Source organism: Hippocampus zosterae, chromosome 13 (genome assembly GCF_025434085.1).
Source record: "Hippocampus zosterae strain Florida chromosome 13, ASM2543408v3, whole genome shotgun sequence".
NCBI classification, from domain to species: Eukaryota; Metazoa; Chordata; class Actinopteri; order Syngnathiformes; family Syngnathidae; genus Hippocampus; species Hippocampus zosterae.
The window spans coordinates 9,497,731-9,521,320 of record NC_067463.1 but is presented as its reverse complement, the minus strand read 5'-3'; the positions used below and the strand labels follow the sequence as shown (position 1 = coordinate 9,521,320).

Genomic DNA, 23,590 nt, shown 5'->3' with positions numbered 1-23,590 from the left:
TTGTTGCCGTTCTCCAATTCAAAACTGAAGATGGTTTTCAGATGAAAGACAAAACGTCTTTCAACTACCAAGAAAAGCAGTTGCTTGGATGACAGTGAATCGAGACACGTGGTGTTCCTAATTGTCACCCAAGTGTAAAAAGAACAAAAACACTGTCGTGTAACTTTGATCGCCATTGAAATATCACATTGTTAGCCTTATAGCATAATTGCCTGACTCATTTTTAACTTACTGTGCTATTAAAAAATAAAATAAAAAAAACACCAAACCGCTTACATTTTTTTCTTAATGTCAATTCTCAGTCGTCAAAGTTGTAGCCGTGCACAAAGGTTGAATCGATGCAAGCGAACTCTGCTACTCGGCTGACAACATGGTGACGGCGGAGTCTTGCATCACGAAACCTTCCACTGAACACCGCATTCTTTTCTTCTGAACCGCTTCTACTCCCAACACTCTTTGTTGAGGCTGATCCTCTTGGTCAATGAAACACCCACAAAAAAAAAAAAAGAAGAAAAACCTTAATAAAACCAAACGTAGGGTTAATTTTTCAATGTCTCGAATGTCACGTAAGGTACAATGTAAGGTACACGCGGGAACGCGTTTCGAAAAGAGCCGAGCAATCGTCGGCCACGGACGCCATCCTATCCAACCGACTTAAAGCGAGTCTGATGTGCGTGCGTGACAGACATCTTGGGTGTGGACGACATCCAAAACAAGACTTGGAGGAGTCGGTGGGAGCGGCCCGGTCTGTTTCCAATCAGACGCTCGCCTGCCACGACGATCAACGCCACTCTTCCCTTGATTTACTCGCAGCATATGTTAATGAAACTTCTCATATCAGTCTGGTCCACATTCTTCCCGCCTGGATTAAGAAGGCATGCATACGGTTCACAGACACACACACGCACACACACGAGGCATAGAAACGCTTTCACTGAGCTTCTCTGGCCTAGATCTCGCACACAGAGGTACTCTTTTAATTGGGCTCTTGATGCTCGACATAGGGCGTACTTCCTCTAATTAGCTATATCTATAGCGTATGGGAGGTTCGATGAATGCACGCATGTGTAAAATCCTCTTTTGAGCAACTCCAAACTAACTAAGAGCTTTAATTTCACGCTAGACTGCATTGTCCCATTGAGTGGGAGTACCCCCACAAAAGACCCTGTGAGAAAATCAAAAGGAACGCAAAATACACCAATAGGTGATAGAGGATGGGGGTGAGGGGGAGGGAAGAAAAAGGGAGCCCGCCTGAGACAAACAACAACACAACAACAACAAGGCCGGCTCATCCCCCAACAATGCCGATCTAGTTCTAACCGTCACTCCTCTTTTACGGGGAGCTAATTGACGAAGAGGACGAAGGTGAGGGGTGGGCAGGGGGGTGGGGGGGGATTGGCCCCCCGGCAGCTGCGAGAGGAGGGATGCACGGGAGTGGGCGGCTCACATTTCCACCATTTGATCATCTTATCAGCTGCTGCTATGTTTAATTCATGGTTGAACGTTTTCACTGTTCCGCCGAAGAGTCTCAAGAAAGACGTGCACAGTTTAGCGAAACATCCAAAGTCCAATGACAAAATTGAAAAATTTGGTGGGGTAGAAAAGGGGGAAAAAAAGGCTCCAAACGCACACACCATCGTGGGCATCCAAAAATGAGTCCACGGGTGCACTATGCTTTTTTTCTTTGCCCCCCCCCTCTTGAAAACTGGTTATGCTACCAGATATTCCGAATGGTATTTCCCCCCTGTATATTTGTTTTACTGTATTTTTATCCACTTCATCTTGATTCTAATGCGTCTTTGACTTACAAATTTTAACTAGAACATTTTGTTCATATGACACAGCACAATGGCACTTTCTGGGTTTAATGTGAACGAATGTCCGTACTTTGCATTCTCCTGAACAACGCTATAAGGTTCAAACAAACGGCGGCCTGAGCAGAAACAGCACATTGACTCACTTTTTATCTATCTCTGCACAACATATGTGATGGTTGTGTCTAATTTCAGACGCCGCTGCGAGTACGTGTGCATGACCGCTCAATACAACTATATCGCAAACCAACATAAGACAGCTATAGGGGCCGCCCGGTTCCACTGGCCGCAGATCAGCGTAAACCTAATCCGCACTGGGAGGCAAGAGAGAGGCTATATTCACACGCGAGCACATATATCTGCCTACACAATAACTTCCTTCCATGCAGGGGACAGCCACCTATTACTCTGCGGTGCCAAGCGCCTCTGTTAAGCTTGATAAATCCATTTTCAATGGGCAGTGAGGGAGACTGCGCAAGATAAGGGATGAGCACACTGCTGGATCCAGCCCACCTCCAAGACTCACTCACACACACACACACACACACCGTTTTTTTTTGGGGGGGGGGGGTGCACCAAAAAACTCTTGTCACCAAATCATGCTTCCCTCTTTAGCAATCCTAATGAATCTTCTCAAATGGTACGTTGGTGCCATTCTCCAGCATCCTTTCATCCAGCCATCGCGGCTCGGCAGCTCTCACTTAGTGGCCAAGCCGTGTAAGGTGGGCCTGGTCCGCAACCAGAAGGAAGGATGAAAAAATAAATAGGACACAATGTACCTCTGGGTTGCGCCTGCCGGCCGTCCTGTCCCCAGTGTCTGCCCACTTTCAGCAGGCCTTCCTTCCACCACAGCAAACCTATTCTTCACTATTTACTGGGCCTACCAAGTGCCGGTGTGTGTGTCTGTGTGTCTGTGCATTAAACATGTTACAGGACAACAAAGGTCCACTTTCCACATCTGCCATGGAAAGAAAGAATAGGAACGTATACATGCACACATGCGCACACTGTATGAATAGGGCCTCAATGTGAAAATTTCACTGAACTGTGTCACAGGCTGCCGAGAGTCAAGCATTTGACAAAAAAAAAAAAATTGCAATTGTCACGGGATGCCAAAAAAAGACATGCAGACTAGCATTTACAGTTTGGCTATTGTGTCCCAAATAAACATTTTTCTGCATGCCGTGCACCTAAACACGATTGTGTGAAGGCTGAGAGATGAGCCTCCACGCATCAACTCGCACGGATGCCTTTGTGTATATCAAATACGTTTTGTTATGATATGCTGCTATGTGTTAACACTGTTTAAGAGCACCTATCGGCATTCAGCTCATTGTGTAAAATTCTGAATTGTGTATCTTGTCTAACCATTTTCGATACTGTAACTCTTCAACTACAATTTTTCTGTGTTCAATTTAGGATACATGGGGCAGTAGCAGTGAGACATATTGTAACAATGGATGCTGATGAGAAAGCATCGATTCACACTCACTTGTGGAGAAGAGCCCCCCCCAAACAACATTTCTATGTTTTTCTATTGCTATATGCATCATAGACTGAGCATGCACTACAAAAAGCAAAGACTCATTACATTAGAAAATATAACAATAACAACAGCAGTAATAATAATATGAAGCATAAATAATATGAAGTCAAACCCTGATGAGTGAGAACAAAACAAAAGTTATTTATTTCCCCCCCCCCCCCTCCCCCAAAGTACACCATACAATCTCCTGCACAAAGTCGTGCATCTCATTAGTTTGCACGCACCCTCGGAAGTTGGCAGCCTCGGCGGGCACTTGACTGTAAGCTGAGATAATTGATTTGAAAACGCCACACATAAAAGTTTTAATTAAAGACGCCCCCGCAACCTTCATATCGTATCAAAACTTTATGCAAATACTTTCTCTGCCGTCACGAGGGCTGTGAACCGCTGCCAGAGTTGCACTTTTTTGGCTGCACCTTTTCGGGCAGGGCCGTTTCCAACAAAGCTCTTTAGCGCTATTAATAATGCACTCAAAGGTTGTTTACAACGACCTTTTTTTTTTGAAATATTAATTATTTACGAGATGTGATCGAGGAATGACGACACAAAACTACCACAGTGCGCGCGTGTTCTCTTCACGTGCGCAGCTTCAACATAAAAGATTGGATTCCAAAATAAAAGCGCCCGAAAGTGACATGGCAGCTGCCACGTTTTATTCCAAATTTTATATTTATCTTCAGGAGCATGCCCGTCATGCACTGCGGTGTCCATGTCTGCCAATTCATTTTAATTAACGGAAAAGACGGCCGTGAACTCGGACACTCGCACGAGCAGGCAGGCTTGGAAATCGCGTGGACTAAATATGCAGAAATCAAATAGAATATTGATTAGGAAATGTGCCACGTACACATATACTGCCTGATGCCAGAGTGACAGACGGCAGAAAGGTCAAGGGACGTGTAAGGAGTCATTTAAAGGACACAAGTGATGTGATTAATTCAAAATGTGATTGGAAATCATGTGATTCTCTTGTGCGAGAGGGCAGAGGAAATATGTTTTTAAAAAGTCAGCGAGGAAGGCCTTAAGAAACACCGAGTGTGAATCCACATGTTTTCCATCGTGGAGCTATCATGCACACACACACGAGCACCACACACACACACACACACACACACACATAAACACACACACTGCTCCGTTTAAGGACACGGATCGTCTGATTTATATGCAGGGCTTTCAAAAGACGGAAAAAATGTGGATATCACATTTGGGGGATGTAGGAAAGGGTAACTGGCATGAGAAAATAGCTCATATCAAAAACTTGATTCTTAACAAGTGTATAAAACGATAATAGGCTGCTTCAGTAAAAACATTTTCTGCCATAGTAGGTGAGGACTCTTGATCAAAGACTAATGAAAATTCTACACCAGGCATGCAACATATAAAGGTTATTTAAATTCAATAAATAAATAAAATAAGTATAAAAAAGGTTTACCTGGTGTCTACACAAAAAATGTGCGTAGCCTTTTCTACAATTGTGCTGAAGAACGTTTTCTTTGGTGCATTCTGATTTTGAAAAGCCACTTTCTATTTAATTCATTTATATCTGCATAATGTAAAAGGCAGCTAAAAACAGTAACAAAAGAAAAATGGCTTGACCTTTGCTGTGATGAATAATTCAAACTACTAAAATGCGTTATGCATCACGTTGAAACAAGCATTGACCTATTATTTAGAAATTAGGATTAAGACAATTATGGCACAATGCTTTAAAAGTGAAGGTCCACCATCTCAAGCATTTTTTGCACTGTGTGTGTTCTTCGAATGTCGTTTTTAAAAATATACCAGTTATATTTTAGTGTAACCCAATAGATGCATTACGGGGCCTGTAAAATATGAAGAAGTTGTATATCCCTTCACACAAGCACACACACATACACCACACACACACACACCACACACACACACACACACACACACGTTAGATTTTTCCAAAATAGTTATTAATTACAGTACTTCAAAAAAATAAAATAAATACAAACCAATGGTATTTTAAATAATTAGGACCACATGCATACTATCATCAAATTAATCTAATCTCATGCTGCAGCCCGTGTAAATTCCTACCATTCATTTAACATAAAATAAAATAAAAACACTTAAAAAATTGCCTTGCCTTAGCAGAAGTCAAGTGTAGATCCCGCACCCTGAACGCACCACATGCCGACGCGTGCGCGCGAAACGCACCATCACGACTAATGGACATGAAAGTGAATTCACGTCGTGGAGGGGGGGGGGGGGGGGCGCTTAGGAGGGCGTCCACAGTGACCGTGAAAGCACGACGATAGCGCCAACTCGCCCTTGGCCGCGAGTGAGAGTGTGCGCGCAGCTCAGTTCCACTTCCTCGGTCCGTGAACGCAACAAGTCGTTTAAACCTGTCGGTGTGGTTTCGCGTCAACTTGGGTTCTCTCGGTGGTAGGTAATTCGCGATCACTTGCATTTTACTGGACTCTACGGTGAGCTTTCATTTAGTTCAAAAATAGTAAAGTGGCTTAAGCGCCATTTTCTCGATAGCGTAGCGCCCGCGTTGGAGCGTTAAATGTCACAGCGCAGTTACAACGGAAAAGGCCGAGGGGTTGAGCTAAGGTTGAAAAGTGGCACGGCAACAGCGGACGGAATTCTGCGGGAGAGGAAGGCGGAAAAGCGGCAGACAACGGGCACACTGCAACCGGCGTACAGGCTCACGCGCACAAGACCGGAAAACGGCGCAACCCACAAAACGGTTAAAATCTCTTTTTTCCGTTAAAGGACGAGAATAAAATGCGTACCTGTGTCAAGCAGTAAGGGGAGTACATGGCTGAGTCTACAGGTGGCGGTCGGAGCGGTCGCGAGTCAACGTGGATGGAGGAGGTTCGCTGCGGTGCCGCATTGCAAAGGCTGGCCGAGGCTCGGTGCTCTGGGGCTCGGTGCAGGCTCTAACCCCGCCTCGCTCACTGTGCCGCCGAGCTCCGCACCAACTTTTAGGGGAAACTTTTTTCCCTGCTGTGCCTCCCTCCCTCCTCCCTCCCTCCCTTGCTCTCACATGCCCCCCCCCCCCCCGCTCACTCTCCCTCCCCTCTCTCCCTGCACATGCAGAACTGTAACTCTACTGTACGTCGACTGCTTTCTATTAGAACTTCCAAAACTAGCGAGCTTGCCTCTCCAAAACGAACAGAATGGAAAGGCTGTGAAAAAGAAATATGAAAGCTTCCAGAATAAGAGTGAGTGGACTACAAACACACACACACACAAGGATAATTAGAGCAATGCACTCATGATACAAAATTACAAGATTTGAAAAGGCTCCAGTTTATTTTTGCTCCCTCTCTAATGCAATCAATGATAGAGACCAAAATAAAATGTCGCCCAAACGTGTAATTTAATTTCCTCATTTCCGATTACGTTTAGTTATCAGCCTATCAGATGTGCTTGTTGTGAACAAAGCCTGTAATTGTTAAATGCAAACATATATTGATCTCAAAAGTTAAAGACAACCGAACATTCGGCAACGATTCTTTCATGTCCCACTAGAGCCTGTCAAAATTTGTTTTTATGACAAAAAAGTCTGATGTTACTGAAAAACAGAACATTTTCAATGCAAAATACAGCTCGTTTGGGGGATAATATAGTGTTGCCATACTAAATTATAACATGTTTATGACAAAACCGATGTTTTCATATCTAAATTGGCCCGTTTAAAAAAAAATGTGCACCAAGTTTTTAATACTGCATGTTGGCCATATTTGTGGATTGTGTTGCAGCTCATGTTGTTGAATAGGTCTGCGCAAGGGTTGGTCATGTGCATCTTGTGAGACACACATCACACGTTAAAGGAAATGCTAAACCTTTTTGTGTCATTTTCAATTACACTTCTTGACATTGAATAGCACCACTACACAAGAACTTGACAGTAACAATATGAGAGTGTCTCTTCCATTCTTGCTTGCCTTCAGTCAGCAAGCATATATACTGTACTTGCAGAGAGGCTGGCTACACCCCAGACTGGTTGCCAAACACTTACGTTCACACCTATTGACCACAGCATGCAAGTTTTCGGAAAGAGAAAGCCAAATTATCCACCAACTTCACACATGAGATAAAATTATAAACTCCCACGTAAATGTAAAATTTCTGATGCCAAAAAGGTTGTGTGTAAGATGAGTGCAATGCATATCGCACAAAAATTCAGTGTTCCTCATGTGAGACCTCAGAGATTTGCGCTTGTTTTGCCGTTCTTTCGCTTTTCAGATATAGCATTTTTGCATCGTCGTCATGGTAGCTCACGTTACATGAAGTTAGTGGAATTATACTCAACTTTGGCTTCAACGTGAACGTGTTGTCATTTATCAAGGTTAAGTTTTGTTGTTTTTCTTACACATTACAATGGTCAACTTCTTTTTACACTTGTTTAACATGTCAGAATGTTGATGTTGAGATGAGAGATAGACACGTCATATTTAGGACTGGAATCATCCTCCGTAACACTTTTGTCAGTTACTAAGACACATTGTTTTCATTTGTTAGTTAGAAATTGTAAAAGGAAAAACAAGATGCACAAGGCACATCTTTGAGATACTCCTTTGGAATTTGTCATGAAACTTAATACTGACAGCTTTAATATTAATTCCACTTGTGGAAAAAAAAAATAAAACAAGTATGCTTCATGTTACTTTTCTTGCTCAGGTTGCAAAAGTTTTATGAAGGTCAGCGCTGGGTCATGGTACATATTTCCAATTGCATAATTTCTGACAATGTTAACTTCCTAATGTGCGACTGCGTTGAAAATTACAGCAATCGCCGTTTTAGTTACAGTAGCAGATGCCGGCTCCAACACTGACCAAAATTCGCATTGAATTAACTTTTACAATGTGGATTTGAGGAGCCTCGCTATCTTTGCCTGTAAGTTATAAACGACACCACATCACATTTGGGGGAAAAAAAAGGAAAAAAAAATTCCAACTATTTCCACGGACCTTCTGGCATGCTTTGAAGAAACCAACAAAGTTTTACTGCAAGATGCACATTTGCTTTCTTGACACTTGTAATCTATCACTCCAGGCGTTTTTCTTTTCTTTTTTTTTTCATTTTAGCATAACAATGTCTAGCTCCTACTGTAGCATGCTGCGTATCATATCCAGCACATATGCGGACAGTTGATACCTGAACTTGGACCCAGAGATCCAAAGCCGCTTCAGTGTGACTCCCATTGTATGCAAGTGATACTCTCTGGTTCTAATCAGCCTCGGCTTTATCCTCGCCCGCTCCCTGCTCCTCGGCCTAATCAAACTTATATATGCAGGCAGAGTGCCTGCAATTACACATAAGCCCCTGCCTTCTGAATGTGTGTGTATCTATGTGCAGGAGCATTGTGGTGTGTGTGTGTGTGTGTGTGTGTGTGTGTAAGTGTGTGTATGTGTGCAAGCTATAGGGTGCGGTCTTGGAAGTTGAAGTCAATGCCAAGTTTTTCAAGTGGGGGTGTGGGGGGGGGTACGAAGCTTTGCGAGACCTCAGCCTATGTGGGACACTTACCACAGTACGCACGCACATACACGCACGCACACGCGCACACGCGCACACACACACACACACACACATTCTTTCACGTTCAGAGATACATAGGCAAGCAACAGTGGAAAAAAAAGGGAGGGAAAAGAGCGAACAAGGTGAAGGGTACCGAGTGTATTTCTTTCCATGAGTCGCTCCTCGGTCCAAACCACACCCCAGCACGGCACGGCTCCAAACCCCAAAGCTGTCGCACACGTGCTTCTCTTTCGCTTTTTCCTTTTCTCTACTGCAAACCGTTTTCCCCCCTTTTTTTGCTTCTCACTCTCCATCAGTGGCATTTAGTTAAACGTTAAATTGGTCCAGTCCAGAGTAAAACATTTTTGAGCCGAGGTCCGGAACATCATAAGTATATAGTTTGCGTGATAGTTCAAATTTAAATATTTTTATCCAAGCAAGCAGATGTATCAACTCTCAATAGAAACGCAAATGTTATTTTAAAATTATTTTTAAAATTGTCTGAATTAAAAGATAATTTTTTAAAAATGTTTTGCACATCAATTGTATTTAATGTATATTTTTACATTACATAAACATGTACACAATACATTGGTGTATTTATTTTGTATGTTGCATTAAGTTTTTCCTTAAAAAAAAGTGCCTTTGGACAATACGTCCTTCAAAGAGAAAATGAAACTCTAATGAGCATAAACATAAATAACGACCTTGAATTTGCAATAACTGCCATGGGGCATTTATTTACTCAACTACATTTGGTAGGAGGTGTCTGTCAGGGGTTAGGGAATTTGAAACAGCCTTATACAGAAGTCAAATTGAAGTTTCAAACTAACACCAAACACAATGAAGTCACGTCGCTCCTGGAACATTGACTTGGACACATATAACATCCTGGCGTGATGACACGATCACATACTCTCCAGCGTTCACAACATTCAGGTTCATTTTTCTCGGAGACTGCTTCCGCGCTGCAGGTTTGGTTACTAACGCTTACCAACTACCGGAGGCAAATTCCTTGTGTGTTTCACCATACGCGGCCAATAAAGAAGCTTCGTATTGTAATAATCGAGTTTGGATTTTTGTCTTTGACTTTCTTGAATGTGAGATGCTGCATCTCAAAGGACCTAAGGACAGTAATAGTAGGTTAAATAATTTGCATATACAAATCTGAGCCACAATCAGTGACATCCAACGTATTTTTTCTACACGGTATTTCAAGTCCGACTATCCATTTACCGGTACCCTGAACTTTCTTAACCACTGATTGCCTTACACACGCACGCCCAGTTGCACTCCACATAATTGTCTCTGAATCAACAATTTGATCGGCTGAGTCATATCACACGGGGGAGTTCCAAGCCACGCGGTTGCCGGGCCTTTTCTTCATGCGTGCATTTGCAACTGTAACAACCAGGAAAAAATAAACGGTAGTTGTGCTAGTGAAAGAACAGTTGATTACGAATCTGGAGCAGATCTGTTTAGAAATGCATCATGGTTCAGTTCCCGAGCACACTATGATGACCTCTGGTCCACGTGGTTCTTCTACTGCGGCTGACTTAAGCAGCCATCTTTTGTCTGGAGCTGGAGTCCAGCCTAGACGCCCATCTCAGTATTCAACACAACGCGGGCACTCCGACAGCCAAATCCCAAACTATAGCAACCGGGCAGGAGCAGCTACAAAACACAACTCAGGTTTGCATCTCAAAACTCCCCATTTCCCCATCTTGACCGCCACGTTGTGAAAAGCTTCGAGCTCGGGCGGTTTCCAAGAAAGTGTTTGCCACATGGACGGGGGGGGGATCCACATGGTGCGACAACACTTGAGCGTGTTGTGGTCTCCCGTTGACACGCACCGCTGGCCGCGCATTTTATGTTTACCATCTCCTGTGGTTACGCTGTACGATAAAAGCCAAGGCTGATATCGCCGTTAGCGGGCGAAATGTGTGAGACAGGTGGTTGTGGCTCCGTTTCATGACGCTTATGTGAGTGCAGCAGTCATGTACGTACACTACACGTACAGCCATATGCAGTCAGAACTGGTCATTACGGCTAACAAGCTCCTCCATACACAGGAGATGCTAGGGGTCTGTTTGCAATCTCGGCGCGTGTGCATGTGTGCGCATGGAGCAATGTGTCGGGCCTGCTGCTTTTTGAAGTGTTTACTGTGCGCAAGGGCAGCTCACGTTTTCAATCCGGCAGCTTTAGATGATATCACATTTTTGTTTATATACAACCAGAAGTATACATCTTCATGAAGCGGGTTGAATACGATCCTTCATACAGTTGTGTGTGAAGTACCATTTGGGCCACACTGGAAAAAAATATATACATTACAGAGGGGGGGGGGGGTGTACGATTACACCCAATTTAACAAGTCAAAATTCCTACAAAGTTAATTGCAACAATTTGAGGGCATGGGCCACCGCCGTATATCATGCACTGTACGGAAAACGTATTGAAAAACAACTCATGTAAAATGACATCATAATTTTCAAATGACACATTTTCCTGGCACTATTACGCTATTCTCAGAGTACTAAAACCACATCATGCATGATTAACACAGCACAGAAAAATCCTGCCTATTGTTCATTATTGCGCTTTAGCTGGCACCACGTTTCAGTCCGTGTGAAGGCAAAAATAAGCCTTGACAAATCCACGCTAAAGAGCAAATAAGTGATACGTGGGAAAATATGTGATGCACACCAGAAAAGTTGCAATTTTAAGCTGCATTCTTGCATGTCGGGGGAATTCGTAATGCATCCTTTCATGGCTTCCAGGATGACACGTTTGGATGAGAACGGCACTGCAGGAGTGTGCAACGTTTTGTAAAGCGATTCCATTCCAATTGCCCTACTCCCATACCCAGTAACTGTAATAATACCACAGAACATTTGCTATAAAACAATACAAACAGTATGTTTAAAATGGTCCGAAATCAGTGGCTAAAATGTAAAATTTTGCCAACTGGAATGCATAATCTTTCATAGGAAATCTGTCAAAATTCCTGTGAAAACATGTGTAGTGGTAAATGTGTTAATATTGTCAAAGGGTGTGCGGGAGGGTGGTGAGGTGGAGCGTGTAAGGCTGTCAAAAAAAAAAAAGAAACGTGACCACAGTGAGTAAAGGCAAATCATTTTTTTTCATCCTCGGCTTGTTTGTATGGCCATAAAATGAACCACTTGTATTTGCATTTCATTGATTGATGTATGTGAGTGTGTGTGTGTGTGTGTGTGTGTATACCCTGTATGTATCGGACACAAGGAAACATTCAGGCACCCCTGGGCCTCTGACAGGATCGTCATTCACCAGGTAAGCATCGGTAGCCTGCAAAAAAAAAAAAAAGAAGAATGGAATAAAAATGTGAAATAGACTCCTAATCAAAGACGCTGGAGATGCGCATCAGCGAGCGGCATAATAAGGGACCATTGTGAAAAAAAATTCTCAAATTCCGCAACATGCAACAAGGCTGTGGAGTCACCTTCCACTAGTTTGCTGTCGAAAGAAGTCCGACACGGCATCAGCTATGGTAGAATGAGCTACAGTCGTGCTATGACAATTCCAGGCAGCAATATGATGCCAAATGCAACACCGGCGTGGAAACAGGTGCTCAGAACATTCAGAGGGAGCGCCTCCGCCCATTTAAAATCATGTTTTCAAATCTAATTGAATCATCTTATGATTGGTTGGCAACCATTCTAGAGTGTCCTCATCCAAATTCAGTTTGTGAGAGGCTGCCGCACAAACCGCACCAATGAGGAGAACCAGAATAGAAAAAAAAATATATAGACTGTATATATCAATGGCTGGATTTTAATCGTCGATTAGTCAAGTCGTAATTCTCCTCAAGATCAATCAAAGTAATTTACAAAGATGAGGTAATTAACATCCAAATATTTTTAGCGTTTGCCTATTTCAGAAAAATACATTGAGAATAATAAAACAATCAGGAGGACAAAAATATTTTTTGATGTTGTTTTGTAAACAATAAACTTTGCCAATAACTACACACAGTAATAGCAGAGCTTTTTGTTTTAACACATTCTGGTTACAGAGAACTCATGTTGAATGGAAAATAATGCAATCGTATGTTTGTGCTTCATTTTTCTACCTTTTTTTCTCTCTCGTAAATTCAAAGAACAAAAACAGTGTTTAAATTGTGCCACTTTCAGGCTGCACCAGCATTAGAAATAATTGGGGCCAGACCGGTTAATCAGTCGGCCGATTTAACCCTTTCATGCACCCTGTAACCCAATAACGTGATAAGTCCACTGTAATAACTGCTGTCCCTGAAAGGGTTAATCAGCCAATCTTTTTTTAAACTGGGGGGTGGGGCAGGCAGATTTTTTCTGATTAATTACTTTACTTTCAAACACACAACAAAAGACAAAGATAATGACAAACAATCCCGGGAAAAAAGAAAATAGAGCATTCAAAAAAAATTTTTGTTGTAAAGTCAAATGTTGGTGGACAAATTTTCACCCTTTCAATTCCTGTAATTCACTTTGTTGTTTTTATTGTTGACTGTTGTAAGCATTACGGGACCAAAAAAGGGGAAAAAAAAGTTTTCATGATAATCATGATTTACGACAATTTGCTAGTTTTGCCAACACTTTGAACGGTGCGGTTTTAAATGGAACGTGGTTAATTTATAGCTCTTTACAGGAACAAGCCCCATGCAGCATGCATTTACCAATTGCATTCTCACAACTGATGAAAGAAATTGCCAAACAACGTCACAGTGGACCAATGAAACTGTCTGAAATTACGCCCAAACCGAATCCTCATACCAGTCATGGTCAATGGTCTCAAACTCTGGTTCTTTTTATTTCTAAATGTAAATCACTTTGTAGTCGAGGAATTAATCGGCTGATTAATCGGTGAAGGTTTTTTTTTTCTTCTTCCAAATATCAGAATTGGTTTGGGCCTCAATAGGTCCACATTGGTTGCCCCTGAGAAATAATCAGAGTTGTCCTGATCCGATCGCTTGATCGGAAATCAGGGGGGATGTATAATCTACTTAAATAAAATGTATCTGGCTCCAGATGATTTTATTTCGCGAAACCACTTGACAAAGAAAAATTGAGTAAATTCAACACACCATTTCGGTGTCTATTGTGTCACAGTGTGAAATTGATTCATTGACTATTTAAGGTATTTATTTTCTTTCCAACAGTAAATTGAATTTCTGATATATACAGTTAATACTGTATATATCGATTTAAAATGGGATATTAAATCATAATTTGTTTTCATCATTTTATGCTGCACTGCTGATATGCTATAAAAAGACTGTTTACTCCGATGAAACCACAGCTGCCCTAGATTTAGAGCCAGATAAAACGCTATCGTGTTGGGTAAATTTTATGGAATGAAAAAAAAAATACAACAGAAAAGTTTGAATGCACTCCTTTTTTTCTTCTTAATGGATTGCAGATGTATCAGATCAGGCCGATATCGGCAGACTTTTTTAAAAATGCTTTTAAAATTGGGTTTCCTGAATTTTGGATTGGGACCAAAAATGGAGTTGATGCTTTTATTGTTCAGGCAGCACCCAAGATTTCTTGGCAAATATCTTTTTGATTCATGATTGTCATTTGTCAAGTCATGTCTTCTGTGTTGTTTTTGTTGTTTCTTTTAAAATCAGTATTTTAGTAGAGTATATGTTATGGTAATACTATACATGTATGCATGCAACCTTTGACACTGGAAAGAAGCAAATTTCTCATTTGGGTCAAGAGATTTGAAAAGAAACAATGCGGAAACCTTACTCCGAAGTTACTAACATGTTATCTTAATACTACATCGTTGTAGACAATCGTGAATGTTTATTTTCCAGCGAGAGAACAAAGTCCTAACTGACAAACAGCTTGCATAGCATCTCAAGCCAGCCTAGTGTGTAAGCACAGCTCTGTATACATGCATGTGTGCATTCAGCGAGCTTCATTTGTATTCTAATTCAAGCGGGCCAGCAAGACGGGGTTCTGGCAGAGCCCTGTGCTACGAAATGGGCTCTCCTCGCAGTGGTGCCGCTGATTGGATCAAGCTATCCCTCTCCGCTTAGCCGAAGGGAGGCCAAATCCCACAGCCGCTGCGGCGTTCTGTGAAATCCTATTTCATTTCACAACTTTAACGGATAAAAAAAAAAAAAAAAAAAAAAAAAGCAAACAGGCGCTCTTGTGCCAGCCGGGACCCTGTGACACATTTACTTAGCGACAACAAGAGCCCACAGAAATTATTTTAACGGGTACGTACAAAAAATATAATCACCTGTGCACATATTTACATGCGCGCGCAGGCACACGGACGTCCACGTGTATGCCACTTAAGCAGACGCGCAGACACAAACCTCATAATAAGAGCCAGACGTTGGCAGACCGCACAGCCGCGAGTTGTGGCGAAAACAAAGGCTATTCATACCCTTCGCCTTTGCGGCTGCCTCCATGCCCTCCCCCCCCACCCCCTCTTGCTGTTTTATTACAGATAATGTGTACTCACAAACCTCCCATTTTTTTGGCAATTGTGTGATTTTCTAATCATCTTTATTAGTGCATAAACATTGCTTACAGGGGCAACACACTCCCCATTGTTCAGGCTGGATAGGCGGGATAGAGGCCTGCTGATAAGACAGGATTGCTCGGCACCGTATTATACGACGGTCGTCTTTCGCCAGGCCACGAGTCCGGTAACACGTCCCATTGGCCGCCCTCATCCATGGCACCTGTGCAGGAGCAGGCGCCAGCCAACCGGAGCTCGGCGAATCAGGTGTGTGGGGCGACTCCTGCGATTGGCTCGTCTAGGACGGAGACAAGGTCAGGTGCAGGGGGCGAGCCTCCTCCGATTGGCCGACACGGTGCCCAAAAGAGTGACGTCAACGGCGTCATTGCCATTGGCTGCCGAGGAACCATTTGCATGATTAATACGTGCGTGGTAGGAGGGTGGCACTGGGACAACTGGCTCAGTTGGGAATGTGCAAGGCAACATCTATTTCCAAAGGCAATATAAGGACAAATGTTTTTGGATGCATGGCTAAGTCAATAAAATAATCAATCAGGGATTGATCTCCCTTAGTCCCCGCCCCACTGAATCCTAAAACCCCAATTTACAGGGCAGTGGTGAATTTGCTTACGACCCACCTGCAATCGATGAAAATTCCCTATATAGGTAGACCATACTAAAAACAAAAAAAAAACTTTATGGTCTTGCTCCCTCCTCCCAACCAGCGAACTCCGCTCAACTCATTTTCATTCCAAGGAGTAGTTTGGCCATTTGATTTAGTGAACAACTCTTCAGGAAAAGAAACTTTCAGATGTACATATTGAAGTTTCCTGTCAAACTAAACATAAACAGACTTACGCATCGTGTATTTAAAATGACCACATGGCTTCGTGTTATACCAAGATCTGCTTGCCGCTGAATTCTAACCCAAAATGCAAGACACTTAGGCTAACAAAACTAGCTGAGATGTAGAAGTGCTATAACACTTTAAGGAACGGATGAATTCAACGCAAACGGAATCGCAGCAGTACAGTAGTAGTAGTAGGAGTAGGCTATATTTTTTTCTGGATAAGTTGAGTGTTTAAGAAGCAGTACACGTTGACATGTTGTTTCATGAAACATGCAAAGTTCAAGTGATAAAGCCACAGATTTGCTAGAATTATCGCTGTAGTCTGATGTATAATAAACATCTTTAAAAAGTGGTTCATGTAACACTGATTAATTTATTGCTTGTGTTAATTAAATACCTAGGAAGAGGACCTTGAAAAAATATAACAAATTAAAATGAAAGGGAAGGAAAAAAATTGGATTCTTTTTCTACATTGTTCTGTCCGCACGGGCATATATTCTTTATCAGATGTGGAAACATGACAAATAAAGCATTTTACTCAGGCGTTGTCACGCTCTTCTTCATTTACAGTATGTTTGCATGAACATATGATACTGCCCCCTGGTGGGCAAGATGCACACACCAGAAGGAGCCATACAGTAAATGTATCATGATACACAAACTGTTTAAATGTTTCCATTCTGTTTAGTTTTGTTATTAACATATGTTCAATAAAGTACAATATGATACTACTATTTCCCCGAGGTGAAAAAAAAAAAAATTAAAGTTACGTGTGTTGTTTTTTTTAATTTATTGGACGACAATGAGTGTGGTAAACTTGGAAGTTAGGGCAATACTGTCTACTGAAAAAAAGAATCATGAACTGCGACATAGCGGGGAAACATTCAATATTTATGAAAAGGGTTTAGGGAAGACCTTTTTCCATTCCCAGGATGCATGCATCAATGGTGGATGAAAATCATCGACATTTCAAGAACATCAAAGTGGGTGCCAACTCCATATTTCCTTCCATTTTCACTTCCCGTGAGTAGAATGTCACAATACTTTTGACTGCCTTGGCGTAGGAATGGGAATCCTCGTCAACGAGTTGGCCCACAACGGATTCGTGACACATTTCCATTGGAAAATACTGCAGCAAATAACAAGGTCCTGGATTAGGTCATTTATGGTACCTTGACGACATTTCGGCAGATTGCGAGTGTATTTTAAAGAGCTCGACGCCGTCGCGATGCGCTAGACTAGCGACCGGAAGTTAGCATGTGTCTGTAGCCCAAATGCGGAAACGATGCATGCATATATTGCCATTTTTATACAATCCAAGTCCAAGAGAGATTCCTCACGCCTGGTAAAGACTGCTTTTTAATGAAACATCATGTCATCTCACTGAAAACACAATCAATATCTTGCATTCATTTCCTCTCGAGCAAACGGCACGCGGCCATTCGAATGCTCTTTTAAGTCATCCGCCAGAGAAACAGGTGTTGATCCCATTGTGAAACAGTGAATAACATGAGACTAATAAATGGGCTAAGCTCGCTACCTGCCACTAGGGAGTTATGAACATATCGACTCCCCTTTGTAGTAACCCCCACCCGCCCTTAAAAAAAAAAAACCTCCAGGCCCTCAAACGCTCCCTCCCGCAGCGCTGTATGAATTATAAATTGTACTATATATACATATAACATATGCCCGGCCCATATGGCCAGCCCTGAGCAGAAAAATCTCAAAGCCCTCCTTAATTAACATTTTAGAGGGAAGATTCGGAGGCGGGAGATTGAGTCAGTGACCTATTTGGATTCCGCCATCATCTCCCCATGCAAATGTGTTAATTGAGACACATTTTGCCATTCCACAAATATTCATGGTGATGCAATTTGGGTCTTTTTGTACCTTTTTTTTTCGGTTTTTTTTGTCTCAGCCATCTGATCAATCGTTTTTAAAAGTATAACAAAAGAAGTGCGAAGGTTTTTACGGTATTTCTCGCCAGCCTTCCTCCACTCTGTCGCTACTGTATGTGTTCACCACCATATGGCCAAATTCTTTTGAGGGGACAAAAACTGCTCACACATACACACATATATACGCTTGCGCACTCAAGCACACGCCTCCACAGAGCATTGTACGAAGGGCCCCGGTGGTGGAATTTGTTCTCACATGGCTCCATTTGAAAGCGCAAGAATGGCAACGTATCACTGCATCGCGCACTTGATTGGGAACACACACACCTTCCATCAAGCCATTTGACCACAAGCTGTTTCAATTTGTTTTTATAAGTCTGATTTGTTAGCCATCAGCATAAATTGTCCATGTTTAAGGTACGGGCTGAAAAACGAAGAATAGGACACAAATATAAACACACAAAAAAAGTGAGTCCGGCCAACCCGTGAGAGATGGCAACCTCTTCAAAGGACACCGGGCGGGCGTGCGGCCGGGTGGGCGGGCGTCACCGGCGATCTGTTCCGCCGAGTGCGGGGTGGGGGGTTGGGGGAGGTGTATGAAAGGCAGACATGGCTGACGTGTGAGCGCCTGCCAAAGCTACCTCGGGGAGATATGTTGGAAAAATGCTATTTTTCACACCAACGTCTCAAAGGGAGGACGAAGGAGTGGTGGGAGTGGGGGTGAGAAAGAAGATGAGAAACTGATGGGGTAGTATTAAAAAATGAGGGATGGATAGATGGATGAGTGGGCCTTAATGATTTCACTCCAGTTGAGGGCGTTTGAGGTCATAAGTACAGCCAAGCCTGTTCACACAGCATAGCAACTGAAACAGGCTTTTAAATAACTTGATTACATTTAAAATATGTTGTGCTTGAATCCTGCTTGCTTTGATGGATTGGAAAAATATATCATGCACATTCCCCGTAAAAAAGAAGAAAAAAAAGCTGACCGTTTAAGTCAGTTAAGTGCAACATTTTAATTTCTTAATTTAACGTATTTATTGTCAAATGGCATTTTTGACTATTTTTTGGGGGGTGGCAATATCTTTTTATCACTTTCCTGGTGTAACGAAGCACTCTCCTAGCTCAATATGATCATTTTTGTGGACAAAATATGCATTTGAATGGCTATTCATAATATTTATTTCTACACGTAACCTTTTCTGTTATCCAATCTACCATTTTTGTGGTCAAATATTGCATTTAAGTAGTAGTAAATATGTATTTGTGGCAAAACCTGCAAAATGAAGCATTTTTATTGTTGAATATCACATTGGAGCCAGATAACATATTTAAGTGTCAATATATAACATTTTCACGTCTAAATTTAGCATTTTATTGCCAGATGGCATTTTGCTGCATTTCTGCGGCAATGGACACATTCACAGCCAAGTCTAACATTTTTATTGCTGAATGTAACATCTTTGAGGCAAAATATTGCAGCCAATTATGGATCAGCTTCAGAAACATAAGGTGAGCCGTGATTGGTAGTAACCGGTGCCCTGAGCAACTCTGTGGTCAATTTCAGTCGACAGAAAGTGGCAAGATGGCCGCCCGCTGAGATTGCGAAAAACGGGTTGATTTTGCTGCCTTAATCTAATTCCACAAATACAACATGAATCAGATTGCAGTGTTTCGACTAGTGAAGGCGGGGCAGATAGAAAATATGATTGGATGGACGTCCGCGTTGATGCTTCGACTGCATTATTATAATGCTGCTACCAAAATGTATACATTGATTTGCGAACCCAATTTTTTTAAATCCATCCATGTCCATTACAATCACTTTCTAAGTAAAAGTATGCTTTGCTGCTTGATATTAAAAAGAGTGCATTATTAGCATGTTGTTTGCGTTTACCTGCCAAGTCAATTTGGGTGGTATGATGACTTTCCCCATGATGGTAACTCATGAATTAACTTGCTTTTCATTAACAAAGAAAAATTATTATATTATTAATATTTAGGGGCTAGTTTTCCTGTTCAATGCAGCACAGGCAATATTGCACTCTCACTTACTTTTGTGTATTAAACAGAGTTTAATACTCATCTATTATCTGCCATGTTTGTACTTTGACTGTAGTATGTACTTGTATTTCAAAAAATTTTTCACTCTAGATGCTGGTATATTATTCTGTGGTTATGATGAATGGAATCGTTTTTTTTTTTAATCGGTTTTTGATTGAAACATCAATCAACCCCACTTGGTGGGAATTAGTTACATTGTGATAAATGTTTTCGCCATATCACCCAGCCCTATTTTCTATCTTCGTTGTATCATGTTTAACAATCACTGGTTGAACCTATATTATTTTGCACTTCAGTTTTGAACAAAAACTGACACTCAAGTTTTTTGTTTTTTTTTTACAACAAAAGAATCCTAAATCAGTGTGAGTTTGTATTTGATTTTGTTTTGATTTTTTTTATATATATGAAAAGAACAAGTGGTATCAGTTACTTGGTATTGCTGAGGACTGAAAAGTACTATGTCAGCACTTTCACTGAAGACTGCTAAAAGAGGACACTGGCAACACAACAAAGGTCAATTTTAGCATACACAGGTACCCAAGCTTATCCCGAAAGCAAAGCCGATAACATTCCTAGTAAAGTGCGGGGGAAACAAGTTTGCACACATTGTGACACACCTGAACATCGGCTCAGGCTGGCACCCTGCCTGTAAACTTTCGTGATCTTGCTCGACAGGCTCGTCCATAACTGCTGCCTTTAGATAATGACGTGCCAATTGTAACACGGAACGTTCCCGGCTGCAACATTTTCTGCTGCCACGCTGCTTGCACTCCACACCACCTCTGTACACTAGATAAACTCGACTTCCACCGGCCTTACTTCCCAGTGTGGCCTTATCCAGGAACTTTACGCGGGCCAAACCACGCATTTTTGAGGCAAAATGTAACACGTCCATGGAAAATGTTGTATTGTTATGCCAAAATGTCGCGTTGATGTGACAAAATATGACTTTTTCATGACATAGTGTCCCGTCGTGGTGAAATAAAATGTTTTATGGCAAGACGTAGTATTTTAAACAGAAAATACCATTCCTCCATCCATTATCCGATCTGCTTATCCTCATGTGCCGGCGCCTCTTCCACCCGTCTTTGGGTAGCAAGTGGGGGACACCCTGAAGTGCTTGCAGGCCAATCGCAGGGCACACACAGACGAACAACCATTCACACTCACAATCCCACCTCGGGATTAATAGAGTCTTCCATTAACCATTAAAAATATAGCTTTGGCGAGGTAAATTGTAATGTTTGCAGGGCCCGGAAAAAAAACTAAACTGATAACCAATTAATCGGTCGATTAATATATAATGAACAAAATAACTTGTTTTTGGTCCCTTAAGATATGAATTATGGGCAGAACAATTGAGTGTTTTGCAGTACTTTGTTCATTCTAAGAACATATGACTCCTGTTCTAAAGGCTTCACAGTGGCTCCCAATTAGTTGTTGAAAAGATTTTAAAATTCTGATAGTGATCAATAAATCACTGAATGGTTTGGGCCTTGAATAGATCAAAGAAATGCTAAGTAAACCCTGTAGGGCTCTGAGAGCTGCAGACTTGAGTCGATCAGTGGAGCCCAGAGGTCAAAGTAAACATGGTGAAGCTGCATTTAGCTGTTACGCTGCACAGAAAAGGAATAAGCTGCAGAAGTGAAGTCAGTCCCGAATTTAAATGCTTATAAATCCAAAACGTTTTTTTATTTATTTATTTTGGAGTGTGTAAAATCTTGCTCTTAAAATTCGGTTGACAGAACATTTCAGGCAGGTTTTTGCCTCCACGCTGCTTGCATTCCACACCACGTCAAGATAACCCAAATCTTCATTTGCTCCTTTTTTCTCTTAATGCGACCGTATCGAGGTATTTTACATGAGCCAAGCCACACTCACTCATGGCCTCCAAGCGCTTTTAACGATGAGGTTACGGCTGGCACAATCATCCCTTTGTGTCGTCAAGGGTGTTTTTTGTGGTTATCCTTTTTTCTTTTTTTGCAGAGTTCGGCAACGGGCAGGAAACGCGGAGTGGCATTACAGCGCACGTAGCATGACGGAACAAATCAGCGCATTATATTAAACAGCTCGCAAGGTTACGTCTTAGGTGAAATTACACTCTTTTGAAGCCAATGGAATAATGGAGGTGGTGTGCCTGCTCCTCCCCCCCCACCCCCACTTCACAGGCTGCCAACGTCTTGGCCTCCACTTGACTGAGAAGTTGCTTCTGTACAACCACCGACTGGGAACTGCTAACACCCCAATCAAAACATAACCCAGAGGAGGGATATCTCCGCCGATGACACACGGATGTTTAATGACTCGTTTCAATGAAAGATAATTGGAGGGACGATGTTACAAATCACAAGTTTGGAGAGGCCGTTGTGGTATGTAACACCAGATGGGCACAAAACGTCTTTTGATTCTGAAATCCAACGTTAGTCATCATTCATTCGTGCCTTGGAAAGATTTGAACCCTTTCAGGGACAGCGGTGACTACAGTGGAGAGCTTATTGTGTTATCAGGTTACAGGATGCATGAAACGGTGGAACCACCAAACGCTTGTATGATGTCACAGTTGATTTAAGCACAGTCGGTTGGAAACGTTCCGACGACCATAGAACAGAAAATGGAACTTATTATGACGCAGGAATGTGGGACATGAAACTGTGACCTGCCTATTCAAAACAGCATGCTGAAAATGACCAATAGTCACGAGGAAAAGTAAAATGACTAGAAAAAAATGTTAAAAAGTGCAGCCGTCATCAAATTGTTGTTTTTAACAATACTGGCTTGCTTCTGTTTAGACTTGTGTTTTGGTTAATAATGCTGAATTACTTACCATTGCTTCTTGTACAGTTAAGAAAATGTTTATTTTGGCAAAAGTTGTACCAATTATTTAGCAGTTATTCCCTGAGGACTAAATACTTAAGAACAGTGTTTCCAACCTTTGTTGACACCAAGGCAACATTAAAAACAAAATCTTACAGCACACCACCAAACAAAAACATCACACAAAGTATGAAACCGGGAAGTCTTGCCCTGATGACATGAACTCAAAACTGGGAAAAAAGGCGACTTGAAGGAATCCACACGGGTTAATTTCACTTCCTGCCACCTAGTGGAAGAGCGTTGAATTACCCTGTCTGTCACTGTATGTCGCTGGCATAGAAGAATTGCGGGCAAATTACGTGAAATTTTTCAATTTCCCACAGTCAAGGGTGGCTCAGCACTCTGCTTGGAACGTGAAGAAAATGCAGGTTGAACTCAAATGAACTTGAGAAGAGGCCGCTAGGAAAATACAATTTAAAACTATTTACTAAAGGCCCTTTTATATAAATCATCTCAACTGTCATTTTTGTGTTTTGCTCTATGGTAAACATCCAAAATAGTCATAGCCAACATTTAATGGTCGATGTTAGCATTAAATTATAATCCT

The 23,590-nt window shown here is 41.9% G+C and overlaps 1 protein-coding gene across 15 annotated transcripts in view; it reads right to left on the bottom strand.

Annotated features, from left to right (window-relative positions):
- The window catches only part of LOC127613420 (nuclear factor 1 X-type-like), a 146,098-nt gene that overhangs the window by 120,913 nt on the left and 1,595 nt on the right, over nucleotides 1-23,590 (bottom strand). For 14 of the 15 annotated variants that reach the window (XM_052084456.1, XM_052084441.1, XM_052084449.1 and 11 more), the window contains exon 2: nucleotides 12,103-12,186. In XM_052084456.1, the coding sequence (XP_051940416.1) occupies nucleotides 12,103-12,186 (84 nt within the window). Of the gene's footprint in view, nucleotides 1-6,128; nucleotides 6,347-12,102; nucleotides 12,187-23,590 lie in introns of those variants that run through there. The other variant, XM_052084444.1, reaches the window with a different exon arrangement.